This window comes from Myotis daubentonii, chromosome 3 (assembly GCF_963259705.1).
Source record: "Myotis daubentonii chromosome 3, mMyoDau2.1, whole genome shotgun sequence".
NCBI lineage: Eukaryota > Metazoa > Chordata > Mammalia > Chiroptera > Vespertilionidae > Myotis > Myotis daubentonii.
Genome location: NC_081842.1, coordinates 2,516,998 through 2,536,845, shown reverse-complemented (window position 1 = coordinate 2,536,845; position 19,848 = coordinate 2,516,998). Strand labels below are relative to the sequence as shown.

General features: G+C 58.7%; 1 protein-coding gene across 1 annotated transcript in view; it reads right to left on the bottom strand.

Annotated features, from left to right (window-relative positions):
- The window catches only part of CLIC6 (chloride intracellular channel 6), a 34,490-nt gene that overhangs the window by 4,989 nt on the left and 9,653 nt on the right, over nt 1–19,848 (bottom strand). Inside the window, exons 2-4 of the mRNA XM_059685887.1 lie at nt 3,504–3,613; nt 2,309–2,434; nt 1,238–1,493 (exon numbers count right to left, since the gene is read on the bottom strand). Coding sequence (XP_059541870.1) covers nt 1,238–1,493; nt 2,309–2,434; nt 3,504–3,613 — 492 coding nt within the window. The remainder of the gene's footprint in view (nt 1–1,237; nt 1,494–2,308; nt 2,435–3,503; nt 3,614–19,848) is intronic.

Here is a 19,848-nt window from a genome sequence, read left to right as displayed (position 1 = left end):
AGGACGCTGGCGTGGCCTCACTCCTCCTGGAAAACAATTCTGCCGCCTGCCCTGTGCTGCCACCTACCCCCCGCTGCCGCCTACCCCCACAGCTGTGTCTAGAACTCACTCATTTCTTCCCAAGTCTTTATGGAAACCCTTGCCGGGAGCCGGTCCATCCTTGCTGTTTCAAGGGACCTGGCACATATGGCATACTGTTCTTAATATGTTTGCTTACCTTCTTGGCACTATGTGTTTTAACCAAGGTCACCTCTCTGAGAAAGGTTGTTTCCCCAGGTAGGGATTTTCCCCTGAAGTTAGGGAGGGAATAAAACCCTTAACTAAGTGCCAGGCGGGTAATTAATCACTTTAACTACGAACAATCATGCTTAAGCTACATAATCTTTACTCCCTGGAATGGAGATAAGAAACGCCCTAACCTTTGGAATAGAGATTGATAGGATTGGAATCAACTGATATAAATACAGATGTAACAAGACAGAACTTAGAGGACAGAACCAACAGACACAGAACCTAGACACAGAACCTAGACACAGAACCTACACAGAACCTAGAGACAGAAGACCTTCGCTGGAGAGAACATGGCAAAAGATCCTGGACAGAAACAGGCCTCAGAACCTAGAGACAGAACCTAGAGAGAGAACCTGGCTGAAGAACCTAGAGACAGAACCTGGCTACAGAACCTGGATAGAACATGGCAAGAGAACCTGACTAGAACCTGGTGACTGAACCTGGCTGGAGAACCTGGACAGAACCTGGCTGGAGAACCTAGCGAGGGAACATGGCTACAGAACCTGGCTGGAGAACCTGGAGAACCTGGCTGGAGAACCTAGCAAGAGAACATGGACACAGAACCTGGCTGGAGATCCTAAGCAGAACTTCACTGGAGATCCTGGCTAGAGATCCTGGCTAGGCTGCTGATCAACTGAACGCTGTCTCCGTGTCATTCCTTCTTCGCCGACTCCGTCCACACCTTTGGGGACCCCTGGACCTGCTGGGGTTGGACCCCAGCAAACCCTATCGTGGAGCAGGCCCTGGCGGCAGCATCCCTTAAACTGACTCCGGGTGCAGCTGGGCACGGCGCGCGGGCCGAGTGGTTCGCCCTAAAACAGCGTCACCAACCGCTGGTCCGTGGGCCACTGATGGTCCGTGAGGGCCGAAAGGTTGGCGACCGCTGCCCTAAAACATGGTGCTTTCCGGCTTCCAAGCCTAGAAGCGCGGTGTCTCTGAAACCCACTGCAGGTCCAGGTGGAGGCACGTTTCCCTCATCGCTAGGCACAGGCCTCCCGCTGTGCCAGGAGGCGCGGTTCCCGGGACCCCGAACCACACAGAGGCCGAGGGGCGGCCCCGCTGGAGGCAGAGCCCCGGAAGGCGGCAGACACTCACTCTCGTGTGCATCCTTCTTGGTGTTCTTTATAAACGCTGAGAACTTGGCAAACACGTCATCCCCGGCGGAGTTAGACTCGGGGTGCTGGGTCCCCAGCTTCGGGTACCTTGAAAAATTCAACATGGGGACATGGGGATGTCACAGAGGAGCGATGCTTGAGCAGGGATGACACGGTGGGGGTATGTCTTTCTATGAGTGGATACAAAAGCGAAAACTTTCCCTGAGTGCTGTCCTAAGCGTTTCGTCTCCAAGGCCTGGAGCCACCAGGGCCGGGAGAAAGGTCTAACCCAGTGGTCGGCAAACTCATTGGTCAACAGAGCCAAATTTCAACAGTACAACGATTGAAATTTCTTTTGAGAGCCAAATTTTTTAAACTTAAACTATATAGGGAGGTACACTGTTATTAACTTAATTAGGGCCCTCCTAAGGCTTAGGAAGAGCCGCGCTCAAGGGGCCAAAGAGCCACATGTGGCTCGCGAGCCGCAGTTTGCCGACCACGGGTCTAGACTGATTGCTCTCGGCCTGAGCACTGGTCTTTGCTCCCTCCCTACTCCAAGGAAGGTGCGGGCCTAGAAGGTTCCATTCCGGGTCCAGGCTCCAGGGCATGGTATGCCAGCGTGCTCTCCCACCCTTCCAGCCAAGTGCCTAGGGCGTGGCCCACCCACACGGCACCGACCACCCCCCACTTCCTGCCTTCGAACCAGACCTGCCAAGCTGCAGGCTCAGAGCAAAGCCCGGGCCGCCTTCACTGGGGGGTGGGGTGGGGGGGTTCTAGTCCCACCCTGTTGGCTGTGGTGCACCCCAGGTGGGGGAGAGTGAGGGGGCGGGCAGCGAGGAGTGACTCCCACGGCCAAGGCTTTCGAGCTGCCTGGGAAGCGGGGACAGTGGGGACCGGCCGTGAGGCTGCCCCCTAAGGCCTACCTCGGGGGAGCCAGGCGCTCCTCCAAGAACTCCTCGATCTTATTCACGTCCGTCTTGACTTCCCCATCGAACGTCATGAAAGGCGGGTTGGTCCCCGGAGCGAGGTTCTGCAGGTCGGCGGGCTTCCTAAGGGGAGTGGGGTGGCGGGGGGAGGGGGGGGGCAGACAGCAGCCTTGGTCAGTAGCCGCCAGGGCCGAGCTCCGTTTCCAAGGCGTAGCGTGTCCCCCCATTAAAGAGAACCCACCGTTGAGAACGTAGAGGAGACGGGGCCTTGGAGTGTGTCTCAGGGCAGTGACCGTGTGGCCCGCTCTGGACACGGAGGTGAGAGTGGGCTCTCCCCAGGCCCGGCCAGGAGTGGAGCTCACGGGCCTGTGGGAAGCTATGGCTGACCAGGAACTGGGGAGCAGGTTCCTTCTGGCGCCCCAACTCCTACTCCTTCCCGATTCCCTCTGACCTGGGACTGTGACTGCTGCTCACCCACAGTCGGGCCAACACGGGGTCCTGGCTGAGGATGGACATGCCCGGATAACGCCGTGTGTCTGTGCGTGCATGTGTGTGTGTGTGTGTGTGTGTGTGTGTGTGTGTGTGTAACTGCTGCTCACCCACAGTCGGGCCAATGTGGGGTCCTGGCTGAGGATGGACATGCCCGGATAACGCTGTGTGTGTGTGTGTGTGTGTGTGTGTGTGTGTGTGTGTGTGTGTGTAACTGCTGCTCACCCACAGTCGGGCCAACGTGGGGTCCTGGCTGAGGATGGACATGCCCGTGATAACGCCGTGTGTGTGTGTGTGTGTGTGTGTGTGTGTGTGTGTGTGTGTGTAACTGCTGCTCACCCACAGTCGGGCCAATGTGGGGTCCTGGCTGAGGATGGACATGCCCGGATAACGCTGTGTGTGTGTGTGTGTGTGTGTGTGTGTGTGTGTGTGTGTGACTGCTGCTCACCCACAGTCGGGCCAACGCGGGGTCCTGGCTGAGGATGGACATGCCCGGATAATGCCGTGTGTGTGTGTGTGTGTGTGTGTGTGTGTGTGTGTGTGTGTGTGACTGCTGCTCACCCACAGTCGGGCCAATGTGGGGTCCTGGCTGAGGATGGACATGCCCGTGATAACGCCGTGTGTGTGTGTGTGTGTGTGTGTGTGTGTGTGTGTGTGTGTGTGATTAAGCTGTTATTTCGATAATGCAGGAACCTTGTCTTACCTTTTCAGGTCCACTGTTGTCACATTAAATATGACGCCCTTTAGCCAGAGAATCATGAAGAGGCGCTGAGAGAAGGGGCAGTTGCCGATGCTCTCCCCGTCACAGCCGGCCTGCAAGGAGAGACCACGTGGGAGCCAGCCTCACAGCCACCGATGGAGGCCGCAGTGCGCACCCAAACCACTGCACGTGTGTGAGTGGTCACGGTGCTGTGAATACACCTCTCTAGGCCTCTGGGCCAAGGGGGAGGGCAGGGAAGGGCGAGGACACCCGCACCCCGCCCCCCCCACCCCCCCGCCACGACTAGCCGCCTCGCTGGGCCTCCAGTAGCCGTGCAGAGTGTAGGCGGTGAGAGGGAACTCCCTTTGTCACCAAAGGCAAAGCAGAAGGTGCTCTGTCCCTGCTCGCCTCTCCATCACACACCTCCCCCACCCCACCCCACCCGGTGGCTCTCCATCCTCTCCTGCACACACCTCCCACCCCCCCCAGTGGCTCTCCATCCTCTCCTGCACACACCTCCCGGTGGCCCCCCCCCGCCCCCCGTGGCCCTCCATCCTCTCCTGCACACACCTCCTCCCGCCCCCCCCGCCCCCCATGGCTCTCCATCCTCTCATGCACACACCTCCCACCCCCCCCAGTGGCTCTCCATCCTCTCCTGCACACACCTCCCACCCCCCCCAGTGGCCCTCCATCCTCTCCTGCACACACCTCCCCCACCCCCACCCCCAGTGGCCCTCCATCCTCTCCTGCAAACACCTCCCCCACCCCCACCCCCAGTGGCCCTCCATCCTCTCCTGCACACACCTCCCCCACCCCCACCCCCAGTGGCCCTCCATCCTCTCCTGCACACACCTCCCCCCCGCCCCCTGCCCCCCGTGGCTCTCCATCTTCTCCTGCACACACCTCGCCCTCCGCCCTCTGGGGTGACCGTGCTGAGAACAGACCATCAGCCTGTCCCACTGAGACACCGGCCCGCCCTCTGGGCTGTACTTGGCTGGGAAGGGGGACTGGGACCACCTGTGCCCTGAGCGCCCTGGACACAATGCAACTTTCTGAGCTCCCTGGGGCCTGCACAGCTTCCACACCCGCCTCCGATTCCCGGGAGCAGAGAGATGGGAGCCATTTGCGCACACGGTAGATTATGACACAGGGGGCGCCCAGGGCGGAAGGTAATGAGACCATTCCTCTGGTGACCCGAAGCCGGTCACATCCACCCACACCCCCAAACGCAGGCACAGCGCGTACTGAGCATGCGCCCCGCGGAGGAGAAAGGCTGGTGGAGAAGAGAGGGGGACGCGGGAAACGAGGTGGCGGAATCCAGACTAAAAACAGCGGTCCTGAGCCTCGCCCTTCTCATCCACCTTCCTCACACCACAGGTCTCTGGCGAGTTTGTGGTGCTGGTAAGATGATAGTGGAGCCGGCGTGGCTCAGTAATGGAGTGTCGTGTGGACCTAGGAACCAGGAGGTCACGGTTCGATTCCCGGTCAGGGCACAGGCCCGGGTCGCGGGCTCGATCCCATGCAGGAGGCAGCCGATCCATGATTCTTTCTCATCACTGATGTTTCTATCTCTCTCTCCCTCTCCCTTCCTCTCTGTCTAAAACAAAAGAAACAAAAGAAGGGAGGGAGGGAGGAAGGGAGGGGCCTCAGGAAAACTGGGCCATTTCGGGGGGCTTAGCGAGGTGGGTCCCTGACTTCGGTGTTAAGTCACCAGGAGCGGCTGTTGGTAACAAGATACCCATACACGTCAGTCAACAAGAATGAAAGACCCACAACCCAACTTTAAAGCCTTGACCAGCCTCTTCACCAAAGGTGAAACGCCAGTGTCCACTGAGCACACAGGAAGGTCTCGCCGTCATCAGCCAGCCGGCCGGGCAAGCGGGAACCACAGAGGGACCCGCTGCACAGCTGCCAGGCGGCTACAGCGGAGAGGCCGGCAGCACCACACCACGAGGGGACGGGAAGGCGGAGCGCTGGGCCCTGCTCACAGTCACCTACCAGAGCCAAGGAGCATTGGCCCAGCGACCCAGCGACCCAGCGACCCAGCGACCCAGCGACCCAGCGACCCAGCAACCAGCGACCCACGGCCACCAGAGAGGAGCGCAAACGGGCACAAAAGACACCACAGGAACCTTCTTAGATTGAGTGTCACAGCCAAACCTGGAGGCAGCCGGTACCATCCAGAGCCGACGGAATGAATGAATTTGCAGGATAGTTGCACGCGGGACACAGCCCGGGAAGGAAGAGAACGGCTGTCACACGGCCGCGGGGCGGAGGGTCTCCCAGGCCGATGCTGGGAGAGAAGCCGGGCTCCGAGGAAAGCGCACGGCACCCGGCAAACGTCTCTGTGCCAGGGAAGCCAGAGCAGCGGGCGCCTGGGAGCTGGTGTGTCCGGGGATGGAGGGCCCTTTCTGGTGGCAGCCCGTCCCGGGTCCTGAGCTGGGTGGTGGCTACACACGTATATGAACAAAGTCTTAAGGTTTGGGTACTTGGGTGCCTGTCTTACTTCAATATGAGAGGGAGGGAGAGAGAGAGAGAGAGAGAGAGAGAGAGAGAGAGAGAGAGAGAAAGAGAAAGAGACAGAGAGAGATTAATTCAAAAGAGCACAGCCCAGCGGGTGTGGCTCAGGAGGTCAGGGTTCGAGTCCGGTCAGGGCACAGGCCCGAGTTGCCAGCTGGTCCCAGTGTGGGGCGTGCAGGAGGCAGCCGATCAATGACTCTCTCACCGTTGATGTTGCTATTTCTCTCTCCCTCTCCCTTAAATAAAAGAGTAAACATTGGATCCAGGTCTGCCACGGGCCCAGGAATCTGAATGGTTAACAAGCTCCCCCCCACAAGTGGTGGAATGCCAGGGGCCCATGAGCCTAATGGGTGGGCTGTACGCACATGAAAAGGCACCCAGACACCCAGATAACAGAGCTCCGAGCCCCCTAACCCTTCCCCACCCCTCCACTCCCCCTTCCTCCCCAGCATTTATTGGCCGGTCCACCTGGTGGAGGGGCGGGACTGAGAATTCCCATTGGCCAGTCCACCTGGTGGAGGGGCGGGGCTGAGAGCTCCCATTGGCCAGTCCACCTGTGGAGGGGTGGGGCTGAGAGCTCCCATTGGCCAGCCCACCTGTGGAGGGGTGGGGCTGAGAGCTCCCATTGGCCAGTCCACCTGTGGAGGGGCGGGGCTGAGAATTCCCATTGGCCAGTCCACCTGGTAGAGGGGCAGGACTGAGAGTTCCCATTGGCTGGTCCACCTGGTGGAGGGAGGGGCTGACACTTCCCATTGGCCAGTCCACCTGTGGAGGGGCGGGGCTGAGAGCTCCCATTGGCCAGTCCACCTGTGGAGGGGCAGGGCTGAGAATTCCCATTGGCCGGTCCACCTGGTGGAGGGAGGGGCTGAGAGCTCCCATTGGCCAGTCCACCTGTGGAGGGGTGGGGCTGAGAATTCCCAGCGGGAGTCTGGGCAGTGGCTGGAAGCCTGGGGGCTTGGGAGCGTCCTTACAAATCCTCCGCAGACAGGCCCTCAAGTAGCGCCCTCTGGGCCACCCCGGCCATGCCCACCCTCGTGGCTACTGTGCAGGCGGCTGTGTCCCGCTGTCTGCTCTGCACTGAGCCTGTGAAGTCCCAGGGCCGGGCTTGGGGTCCCCCCAGATCAGGCCACGTCCCCACGGCTGCAGGCCCAGCAGGGGGAGGGGGCGATGGCGGCCAGGACAGAGCCACATGCCTGGACCGGCCCTGACTTGCTCCGCAGCTTCCCAGCAGTTCCCGGGCCGCAGGGAGGCCTGAGCTCAGCCTGCGGTGCGGGGCTCCTTTTCTCTCTCCCTCGTCTCCTGAGCCCTGGGTCCTGGTGTAACGCATCGTAATGTGGGGCCATGCACCCTGCCAGCCCTGCCTGTGGGGCTGGATGCGGCTCCGGGCCGGGGCGGTGCCGGGAGCCGGTCCATCCTTGCTGTTTCAAGGGACCTGGCATATATGGCATACGGTTCTTAATATGTTTGCTCACCTTCCTGGCGCTGTGTTTTAACCAAGGTCACCTCTCCGAGAAAGGTTGAATCCCCAGGTAGGGATTTTCCCCTGAAGTTAGGGAGGGAATAAAACCTCTTAACTATGTGCCAGGCGGGTAATTAATCACTTTAACTACGAACAATCATGCTTAAACTACATAATCTTTTCTCCCTGGAATGGAGATAAGAAACGCCCTAACCTTTGGAATAGAGATTGATAGGATTGAATCAACTGGTATAAATACAGTTGTAACAAGACAGCAGAGACAGAACTTAGAACACAGAATTTAGGAGACAGAACCTAGGCACAGAACCTACACAGAACGTTCTCTAGAGACAGAAGAACTTCGCTGGAGAGAACATGGCAAAAGATCCTGGACAGAAACTGGCCTCAGAACCTAGAGACAGAACCTAGCGAGAGAACATGGCAAAAGATCCTGGACTGAACCTGACTACAGAAATTGGCAAGAGAACCTGACTAGAACCTGGTGACTGAACCTGGCTGGAGAACCTAGACAGAACTTGGCTGGAGAACTGGCTACAGAACCTGGCTGGAGATCCTGACAAGAGAACCCGGCTATGATGATCACCTGAACACTGCCTCCGTGTCATTCCTTCTTCGCCGACTCCGTCCACACCTTTGGGGACCCCTGGACCCGCTGGGGCTGGCCCCCGGCAGGGCGGGATGGGCCCCTGCAGCCAGCAGCCTTCCCCCGGGGCGTGCACCTTCCCCGGGGAGTCCACAGGGGGCTCCACAGGCCTCACCACCTTCCATCCCTAAGGCCTCAAGCCCACGCCAGGAAAGTGCTCTCACCGTTGGACAAATAGAGCGGGAGGTGCAATACCGTCTTTAAACAGTAAGAAGGGCCCTGGCGTGTGCTCAGTGTCAGACGGGCGGGCCTGGGGCTCGGTCTGGTCCAGGCAGGACCTGGCTGCAGGCTGGTTCCCCAGCCCCAATCGGCGTGTGTGGGAAGCAGCCCTTCAGTGCGTCTCTCTCCACACCCATGTCTCCCCCACTTCCCTTCCATTCTCTGAAAATCAACTGAAAAAATATCCTCAGTGAGGGTTTAAAAATATAATAATAAAATAAAATAAAATAAATAGAAACTGCCTTTGTCACCGGCCTCTCTAAAGCCTTAGAGTCCTTTCTAGGCTCCTTCCCAGAACCCAGCGGGGACCGACCGTGGCCTCAGCGCCCACAGCTTAGAGACGAGGTGAAGCTCTGGGGGTGTTTTCCCTGAACACGTTCCCCTGTGGCCGTACAACGGGCTGTGGCGACCCAGCACGGCCGGCGGCCTGAGGCCGTCACACGTTCCAGAACAGCGGGCGCCACCGGTGGGCCATGAGGTCCGAAAGGCCAGCCACCGCGGTTCTAAAGGGTGTCCCAAAATTCACGCAAGATTTGAATTTTGCATGAGCATTAACAACAACAAAAATAAATAAAAGCCTAATTTTACTTGGTTTATTGAATCAGATTCTAATATCTGCTGCCCTTTGATGTCAATCCCTTCAATTTGATAAGCATGACCAAGTACCAAAGATGGCCCAGGAGCAGGGACAATGAAGACCAATGAAGACCACGGCTTTGAGTATGTGCCAGCAAAGTCGTGGAGGCATTTACCCGATGTGCTATTCCATACATAACCCTAGACTGTATACTTTAGGAATCAATAAAAAAAATTACAATTTTAATTATAAACCTGTGTTTTCTATCAAAATTACTTCTTGCGTGAATTTTGGGACACCCTTTAGAAGATTCTAGAAGAATCAGCCAGCTGCCAGAGCTACAATACAACCACATTCACATTACCTGGGTTGCCTCATCTTGGTTGCTCTAAAATTGCTTTCTGTCTGGCCTGTTGTAATGAGGGGGTTCCGGGACAGGAGGGGTTCCGGGACACGAGGGGGTTCCGGGACAGGAGAGGTTCCGGGACAGGAGGGGGTTCCGGGACAGGAGGGGGTTCCGGGACAGGAGGGGTTCCGGGACAGGAGGGGGTTCCGGGACAGGAGGGGTTCCGGGACAGGAGGGGGTTCCGGGGCAGGAGGGGGTTCCGGGGCAGGAGGGGGTTCCGGGACAGGAGGGGTTCCGGGGCAGGAGGGGGTTCCGGGACACGAGGGGGTTCCGGGACAGGAGGGGGTTACAGGACAGGAGGGGGTTCCGGGACAGGAGGGGGTTCCGGGGCAGGAGGGGGTTCCGGGACACGAGGGGTTCTGGGACAGGAGGGGTTCCGGGGCAGGAGGGGGTTCCGGGACACGAGGGGGTTACGTTATGGGACACGAGGGGGTAACGAGGGCAGCTCGCGGCCCCCCCGCCCCCCCGAGCAGCCACGCCAGCACTCTCCACCTTGCTTCTCCACTTTCTTGGCTCGACCTTCTTTCTAGAAAATTCTTCGTGGGCCTACGTGGTAAACACGTTCTGCAAAGTCAGCACTTTACCCAAGTGTGGTGGAAAGCAAGCTGGCGGAGAGGAAATGGAGGCAGGTCCCTGGCGATGCCCTAGTCCCCTCCCTGAGGCCCGGCCCTCTGCCGTGGGGGGCGCTCTGGGCCCGCAGGCCTCCGGGCCGCTGTCTGCTTGGCCCGTCCCAGGGACGTGGAGGAAACGGTGAGTGCTGGTGGCCCGTGCCGGTCCACTGTTCGGAGGGACGGAGCTGAGTAAACGCAGCGGCCGGCCAGGGCTGCGGGAGGCGTGGGCAGCCACCGAATCCGCTCTCCTGGGACAAGAACAAAGTGGCCAAAGGGCGGGCCAGACCCCGCTCTGCTGGCCGCCCGCCCAGCGGAAGGCTGGACGCAGCGCTGCCAGGGGACGGGTCCGAGCCAACCCGTGGGAGGCGGCTCACTCCGACCCGCCCGCGGTGTCCCCGCCTCTGCCTGTCCCCGGCTGCAGGCGGGTGCCTCCCACGCCAGGGGGACTGGCCACGGACACACACCTCCGGCCGCACAGCGACCTCGGCCTGTCATCTGAGCAGTCACCCCCCCAGGCCCCTCGGGTCTTCCCGGGACGTGTCCCCGGAGCCGGGTCCCTTCCCTCGCAGACAAGTCCACGGCACCAACAACTGACTCTCGAGTTTGAGGACCACCCTTCCTGGCACGAGAGGACCTGAGGGTCACCAGCCACCAGCACGCGGCGTGTGGAACGGCTGTGCTTAGAAATGCACGCCCCACGCCCCACGCCCCCACGTGGACCGGGGCCTCTGCGCCCAGCACGCACCACACCTGCCATTTGGAGGTCGGGCTGGGGAAATGTGCCACCCCAGCGAGCAGCCTGGCGGGTGGGTGGGGGACACTCCCTGGACTTCCCTTTGCTCCCACATGGAAGCACGCGCAGGGAGAGCTGGGATCTCTGACCCTGACGCTCACCCGGTGGCTCCCACAGGCCCAGGCCGCGGGCCTGGCACCCCGCAAGCACTGGGACTGCGACAGGGCTCGGCTCCCATGGCTCCTAAGCACCTGGAGCTGGTCATTCCAGAGAGCGCCCCCCGCTCCTCCTTTTCGGGGCACAGGTCTACGAACCTTCCCCTTCCAGAGGCTCCTGGCTTCCAGTAGGAAGAGATCACCCCATGAGTGACATCCACCGTGAGGGAAGAGAATAGATGGTGGGGGAGGGGGGAGAGGGAAAAGGGGAAGGGAGAGGGAGCAGGGGAGGTGAGCGGAAGGGAGGGCGGAGGAGAGAGGGAGAGGTACGGACAGAGTGCAAGGCCCTGAGTCCAGGGCAGCACTGTCCTCCCCGAGCCGCTCGCCTCATGGTTTGACTGAAAACGCAGTCTTTAAATAGAGGGGAGCTTCCTGCCTTTGAGAAATTCTGTAAGTTCAAAGACGTGTGTAATCCTTTCCATTTGCCTGGCAAGCTGAAGTTTGCATTTGGACGTAGCATCCCTTGTCTGGGAGGCAACATGGTCAAGGTCATGGTCAAGGTCGTGGTCACGGGGAAGGTGCTGCTGCAGTCAGACCAGACCAGGAGGGGCGGGGGAGGGGGACGGAGTGGCAGGAGCCCACCTTCCTAGGAATGTGTGGCCTTGAGCAGTTCCTTTGCTCTCCCTGAGCCTCGGCTTCTGCATTTAAAGCAGGAAAACGCCGCCGCCCGCCCGCTGCACAGGACTCTGTGTGAGATGCCAGGTCTCCGGGCACCCATATAAAAGCAGTGATTATTGTCATCATCATCATCATCATCATCGTCGTCGTCACTCTTCCAAACCCGTGAGCACAGAACAGGCAATTATGGAATTTAGGGTCCTTTTAACAAGGCTCAATCCGTCTGATTTTCATGCCAACCCGTAGAATCCTGGAAGAACCGGTGATTTTTTTCCCCCAAAAAAGAGCAACGCCTCCGATACTATCCCAAGGGGGATTAACAACTGAAGTCATTTTCTTAATCGCAAAAGCAAACAGGTCTTCCGCCAGGAGGCAAGAGAGCAGGGCCCTGCCTGGCCCTGGGGCCTGGGAGTCCCCCCAGTCTGCGGGCAAAGGCCCAGGGGACAGGGCATCCAGGGAGCTGGGGGCGCCTGGCCCTCCTGGCCCCCCGCAGGGCAGACACTGCCAGGGGACACTTTCTTTGCAAGAAATGGCAGCAAAGGCCTCTGCTGGCGGAGGTTAGAGGGCGGGGCTCCGTCTGACTTTTGCAGTTGCCCTGAGGGAGCCTGAGCGGACCGCTGCCGGCTGCCCACTGTCGCCTGGGGAGGGAAGTCCACGAGATGGGGTGTAGGCAACACGCCCGTTGGGGTCTGAGGTTCAGCATGAAGGAAGGTTGGCGTCACACAGGGAGGACCCACAGCCTCGCTCACCCTTCCCTGTCCAGCGACAGCGTTTTGGAAGGAAATGTCCTCCCAACTCCGTGATTCCTAAGGCGACTTTTCAAAACCAGTAACTGCAAACGCGTACCGCTCCGATTCCACAGAGGGTCCCACACCTCGCGGGCATCCTGGGTTCAATCCTCGCAGACTCTTGCAGGATGTCCTGTTCCTAGTCCCATTTTACAGATGAGGAAACTGAGGCTCAGAGAGACACCGTAACCCACCCGAAGACACAAGCAGGATCCGACGAACAGAGGTCCCCCTTGTCTCCCAGACTGGACGCAGGCACCGGCCCAGCTCCTTTCCAGGCCTCGAGGTGGAAGCCAGGCCTTTCCCAGCCTTCACTGACCAGCAGTCTGTCCCCCCGCGGTGTCTCCTCCTTTGAAATCTCTCCGCCCTGGTCTCCAGCCTCCACCCCGCCTCCCGCTGGGTCTTTGTCTGGCATTTCTGGGCCTGAATCCTGCTGGCTGCATCCTGATAAGACGCCATTTCCTAAGACCGCTCTGCTGGATGCTATTCAGGCACCAGCTGGAACGACCCTGCTCCCAGGCAGGTGCCCAGGGCAGGGACCCCTCCAGTGCAGGCCGTCCTCCTGCACGATGGGGGGTCACAGTGCTGCCCTCAGGGTGGGCGGCTGTGACTGTGACATGATGTGGAAGACACACAGAATCATGCCGGACACGCGGAAACCAATAATCCCCCTCCCCCTCCTTCCTTCCCCTCCTCAGCCCTCCCTCCCTCACCTGTCCATCGCTCCTTATTCTGTCTTTCCTTCCCTCCTTCCTGCCTTTCCACTTCCCAATAGATGCCAGTCAAGCCAGTTACTTTCTTCAAACACGACCCCCTCTCAGGCCCTGCTGTGCCCTCCACCTTCCCATGTCACCTTCCCGGGACACCCGTGTCCCCCCACACCCCCCACACCCCCCGCCACGAGCTCCCACGTCGGCCGGTGGCTGAGTCCTCCCCTCCGAGTCCCCTGCTCCCTCTGACTCTGGGCAGCTTCCTACCCCCTTCTCTGCAGGGAGCTGCCAGTTCAGCAGCGAGTTGTTTACTAATTACTTCCTGTTGGTCACATTCCTGGGGTGGCCTCTGCCCAGAACCAGTGACCCACCGTCCCCGGAGAGCCTGCCACTGCTCACTTCGTCCCACTCTGACAGCGCCCACGGCCCGGCCCGGCCCACGGAAGTCCCTCTGTCACAACTCACCAGGGAGCAAATGGCATTCCTTTCCCAAAGAAGCCAGGCCCCTCCCTCCCCACGGAGAACGGAGCCCCAGAGGCCCCCAGCCCACAGGGTCCCCAGTTGTCCCCGGAACCATCGCCGCTCTGTCCTCTGCACATGCGTCCGCGCCTGTTTGCTCCCTCTGGAGGGAACTCCTGCTGGGCCTGAAGGGGACGGTGAGGGTGACAGCGCATTGCTCACCCCACACTGGGGCGCAGACCGTCTTTCTGCCCGACTCGCAGCACGTGGAGCCCCCACCGCCATGCGGGCCTGGCACCCGCCCGCAGAAACCAGGGCACCCTGCAAAGCCACACGCCCCCGCAGGCACCCGCCGCGTCCTCCAGCAGAGCGGGCCGGGGTACTCGGAGGAGTGCCGGGGTCCAGCCCCAGCAGGTCCAGGGGTCCCCAAAGGTGTGGACGGAGTCGGCGAAGAAGGAATGACACGGAGACAGCGTTCAGTTGATCAGCAGCCTAGCCAGGATCTCCAGCCAAGTTCTGGTCTTGATCTCCAGAGAGGCTCTGCTGTTTATTGTCTTGTTACATCCGTATTTATACCAGTTGATTTTAATCCTGTCAATTTCTATTACAAAGGTTAGGGTGTTTCTTATCTCCATTCCAGGGAGTAAAGATTATGTAGCTTAAGCATGATTGTTTGTAGTGATTAACTACCCGCCTGGCACTTAGTTAAGGAGTTTCATCCCCTCCCTGACTTCAGGGAAAAATTCCTACCTGGGGAAACAACCTTTCTCGGAGAGGTGACCTTGGTTAAAACACACAGCGCTAAGGGGAGCAAACATATTAAGAACAGTATGCTATATACGCCAGGTCCCTTGAAACATATGCTGTGCAGATGTTTCTTTCCTGCAGCGACTGTGTCAGGCAGCAAGGATGGACCGGCTTCCGGCAGAGGAGGAGCCCGTGGGACCGGCACCGTGCAGGCCTCACAGCCACGGAGCACGCGCCGCGTCACAGGGCCAAGAGTTGGGTCTGGAATGTTCTTCCAGGCAGGTGGATGCAGATGCCTGACCTTGGCCGTGAAGGACTTTCCGTAAAAGCACCCAGAGAGCACTGCGCCCTCAGCAAGGACGCGTCCTGCGGTGGAAGGACGGTCAGGCTTGCCCTCTCATTCCAGGCTCGGAGAGGTCACGGCGAAGGTCACGGCGAGCTCAGGATCCGGTGGGACAAGCTCAGGAGCCGCTGCGGGCAATGCCACCAGCTGACTTTCCAGGCAGGTCCACCCTGACCACAGCTCATTCTGGTCATGGCCGGGGCGGCGCTGGCACAGTGAGAACCAGCTCTGAGACCGCCTTCTGGTGCAGCAGGCCCAGGAATGACCCCCAGAGGTGGCCACGTGCTAACACGCAGAGCCCGTGAACATGTCGCCTTCCGTGGCACTCGGGCCTTTGCCGTGCGCCAAGGCTGCAGACCTGAGGCGGGGGGCTAGCCTGGACGTGCAGGGGGGCAGTCGGATCCCGCCAGCCTTAAAAGTGAGAGCGTCCCCAGCTGCGGTCGGGCGGGAGGACTTGGCGAGGGAACAGCGCTCAGAGATGGGCTCTGAGTGTGGAGGGGGGGCGTGAGCCAAGGATCAGGCGGCCTCCAGAAGCAGGGAAGACAAAGGCACAGATTCCCCCCACGGCCCCCGAGAAGAGATGGGGGCCGCCGAGGCCTTAAGTTTAGCCGAGAGACCCACGTCTTCTGACCAATGGAGCTGTAAGTGGGGTGATTCTAACCCTTTTGCTGTGGGCGCCCCCTCGTGGTCTGGAGATGCACGTTCAGACTCACCAGCACTTTTACCGCGTCCATCCCCAATTAGGTCCTGTTGGGAAATGTCACCAGTTCCATTTTAGCCCCTATCAGAGGCTAAACCTTCCCAACTGGCCCAGGACTTAGGGTTCCTGGACCCTAGGATTTTCCGTTTTAAAACAGGGAAAGTCCTGGAAAGACTAGGGTGTGTGGTCTCCATCCCCAGCCACAGGGACCCGGACAGCAAGCCTGTGGGACCGCGCCTTGATTTGGGATCAGCAGCGGACGTGGGCACTTTGCTCCTGGCAGGGAGTTGACGATGGAAGGTTTGTGAATTACTTCTCCCCTCTCGGAGCAGTGGAGAGAGGAGGGAGGAGGGAGGAGGCGGGGTGCGGTGGGTGGGACAGAGAAACCATAGACAAGAAATTCTCGTTTCCTCTCAAAGTGTTCACATTCAACTTTCTCTATTTGTTTGGAATTCTCTAGCTCTTTCGCAAAATTCTTTAGAAAAACATGTAGTTTCCTGCCCTGGCTGGTTTGGCTCAGTGAATAGAGCATCGGCCTGTGGACTGAAGGGTTGGAGTTCAATTCCCATCAAGGGCACGTACCTCGGTGCAGGCTTGATCGCCAGCCCTGGTCAGGCGCATGTGGGAGGCAACCAATCAATGTCTTTCACATCGATGTTTCTCTCCATCGCTCCCTCTCCCTTCCACTCTCTCTCTGAAAATCAATGGAAAAGCCCTACCAGTTTGGCTCAGTGGATAGAGCGTCGGCCTGCGGACTGAAAGGCCCCAGGTTCGATTCTGGTCAAGGGCATGTACCTTGGTTGCTGGCACATCCCCAGTGGGGGATGTGCAGGAGGCAGCTGATCGATGTTTCTCTCTCATTGATGTTTCTAACTCTCTATCCCTCTCCCTTCCTCTCTGTAAAAAAATCAATAAAAGTGTATTTTTTTAAAAAAATCAATGGAAAAATATCCTCGGGTGAGGATTTAAAAAAGAAATATGTAGCTTCCTGAAAAAATAAAAAAGTATCTTTTTCTCTCTATTTTTCTTTGAAATATTTATAAGTTTTAAGGAGGCCAGAGGCCTGGAACTGTCTATTTGACAAAGAAGAAAATCTACTACCTTAAAGACAATGAGGTTGGTCTCAGTGACCAACTTAAGAAAGTTCTGTGGGCTGGGGGCCGGGGGGCTGGTCTGTCTATAATACTTCTTGTTCAGACTGAAACTAGTCAGTTAATCAGAAACATCGTAAGGTCATTGAGGGAAGTCTTATGAGAGGGTGGAGAGCTTTCCTTTTCAGACTGAAGGAGGTGAAGTCCGAGCTTTGCGTTAAGTTTTCAGGAAGAAGGCAGGGATCGCCGGGGTGGTGTGAGAGGAAAGATCTGGAAGAATCCACCTGTCAGGAAACGCCTTCACCAGCCTTCCGTGCAGGCCTGGACTCGGAGGGCTGTCGGGGAAAGCCGCAGCCGGTGCGTCAGTGGCGGTGGTCACTCTTGCCTTCCCCAGGGCCATCCTGGGACAGAGCCCCCGCGCCGGCGACCTCTCCCCTCCCCACAGTGTCCGTCCCCCTGACACAGCAGGGAAGGGTCCATGGTGGTGGCTCCCTCCGCAGCTTCCGGCAGGTGTTGGAGGACGTGGCAAAGCCGGAAGAACGCTCGTGCCTCACTTTATGAACGTTCACTTTGTAAATGTGTGCTTGTCAGGTCTCTTTCCAAAAAGTCCCAGCATGCGTGAGAAGCTGTATTAATGACTACAGCTGGTTGCTATGGCTACGGAAGATTAAAAACTCTAAAATAAATTCCAGAGGACCCAAAGTAGTTTAAGCAATCTTAAGAAGAACACAGCTGAAGGCATCACGCCCCTTGATTTGAAACTATGTTACAAAGCTATAGTGCTCAAAACAGTACAGTACTGGCCTAAGAACAGGGACATCGCTCAATTGAACAGAAGAGAGAGCCCAGAATTAAGCACACGAATACGTGGGCAATTAACTTACAACAAAAGAACAAAGAAGAGCAATGCGGACGGACAGTGTCTTTAATAAATGCTGTCGGGAAAACTGGACGGCCACGCGCAAAAGAACGAAACTGGACCACTGTCTACACTACACACAGAAATTAACCCAAAACGATGAGACTTGAATGTAAAACCTCAAGCCATAAAAATCCCAGAAGAAAAATATAGGCGGTAAGTTCCCGGACATCAGTCATGGCGATGACTTTTTTGGATTTGACATCAAAAGTTAAGGCAACCAAAGCAAAACTAAACCCGTGGGACTACATCCAACTAAAAAGCTTCTGCACAGCCAAGGACACCATCAACAAAATGAAAAGGCCACCTACTGAATGGAAGAAGATATCTGCAAATCAAATACCCGATAAAGGGGTAAAATCCAAAATACATAAAGAACTCATACAACGTCGTAGCAAAAAGAATATAAAATCCAATTAAGAAATGGACAAAGGCTCTGAATATTTCCCAGAGATGTCAGACGGCTGAACGTGCATGAAAACATGCTCCATGCCACGGATCATCAGGGGGTGCAAATCGAGACCACAGCGAGGCCTCCCTTCACACCGGTGAGGACGCTGATTTTCAAAAACAAGAAATAGCAAGTGCTGGCGAGGACGCGGAGAAGCGGAAGCCCGTGCATGTGGATGGGAATGTGAACCGGGACGGCCACTGTGCGGAACAGGATGACGTTTCCTCTACGAAACTAAAAGCAGAACCACCACATGATCCAGCAACTCCCCTTCTGGTATTTATCCGAAACACAGAAACACTCACTCAAAAACACGTGCGCACGCCCATGCCTGCCGCAGCACTACGTACAACAGCCTAACAGAAACCACCTGCGTGTCCCTAACGTGTCACAGTCCTGCTGCGGCCACGCCACCCCAGCGGCAGGAGACGAACACGCCCACTCACAGCTCCCAATCCAAGCCGGAACCCCATCATTCAGCTTTCCGTTTGGGGGAAAGGAAGGCTCGGAAACTGGGGTTCAAAGCTGAGGTGGCAAAGCACCGCTCTTCGCGCAGAACAGCGTGACCACGGTCACCGGGTAGGCGCCGGGGGGGGGGCCTGCACGGGGAGCCAGTCCACCTCGGAGGAGCGTGGCCGTGGGTCGGTGAGCGCTCTCGTGGACCTGCCACGGATCTAAAGGAAAAGAGGGAGTTCGCGGGTGTACAGGGGCATTTTGACCCTAAGGGGCTACCCGCCTGAGCTGGCCCAGCCCATCCGCAGGCACCACCGTCACCCCTGAGTGGACGGCAGAGATGACACGAGGAGACACCAGCACCAGTGCGACAGGGAGGGCCGGTCCCTCACGCACTCTTGGGGGACGGGGTGCAGGCACGCCACCGCCTTTGGGGAGAGGCTGCCATCGATGCCGGCATCTGACACGCCTGCAGAGTCCCGGAATTCCGACTCTGAGTCCCCTCAGCGCGGTGGGGACCCTGTGGCCTGGCATCTCCGTCCTGAGAGGCCACCTACCGGTCTGACTGTCCTTCTCCCCCTCCTGCTGGCTCCTCCCCGCTCAGCGCCCTCTGCTTCCTCAACCTTGTGCCCAGGAGGCAGGAATCCTCAGTGGGCCTGCCCGCACCTCGGCGAGGAGCAGACATGGGCACAAGGGCGGTGAGGACAGGCCACCCCGCACCTGGGAGGGAGGAGGCCCCCGGGAGAGAGCTGAGAGCTGAAGGCAGAGGGCGCCCTGCATGTGGGACCCTGGTTATCAGTGCAGAGGCAACTGCCAAGGTCAAGAGGGAAGGCTGTGGGGGCTGCCTGCAGGCCAAAGGCCAGCGCTCCCCGCTGTGCCCTCCACTGAGCAGTGTGGCTCAGGGATCACCTGTAAGGCTCCTCCGCGTCCTTAACTTTTCTGCAAGGCAGAGGGATGCTGCCTGGACAGGAAACCACCAGCCTGCCACTGCCCCGCCCTCTTGCCTTCCCTCGTCCGCCCCGGAGTGGAGCCAGTGAGGACGGCAGCAACCACAGAGCCAGGCCCAGGAACAGGCTCAGAGCAGAGGGGTCAGACCCATCCAGCTCCCCCAGGAAAGGGGTCACGCCCCCCTTCCCCACCGCCCTCCCCACGCCTTTGCGGGTGTTGTTTCCTGACACCCTGCAGCGCACCCTGTGGCACACACGTTACGCAACCCCCCCCCCCCCCCCCCGTGAGCCCACGGAGGAAAGCGCTCATAGGGCAGCGAGGCCCCCGGCAGAAAGGACAGCGGAGCGTTTTTTCTTAAATGAATAAAAGCTCCCACACCTGGAGCGCCTGCTAGCTCGACTTCGCTTGCAGAGCCAGCCAACGGTTCAGGTGTCTGTCCCGTCCGAGTGCTGTGGGCGCGCTCCGCTCCCCTCCCCGCCCGGCGCCCTGTCCACCTGCCACCACCAGCCGGGCCCAGGGGTCCCTCACGCCAGACCGCAAAGGGGATCGCGCCGAGTCCCCATGGGAGCACGCTGCCCAGAACCTCAGCATCACTTCACCATCCTTGCGGCGCGGCCTCGCAGCATATTTCAGAGCTGACGGCTTCCTGGGAGCATAGCTCTGGCCTTTCCGAAAAGCCTCTTCGCCCTAACTACGTCCCCCACGACGGGCAGTCCT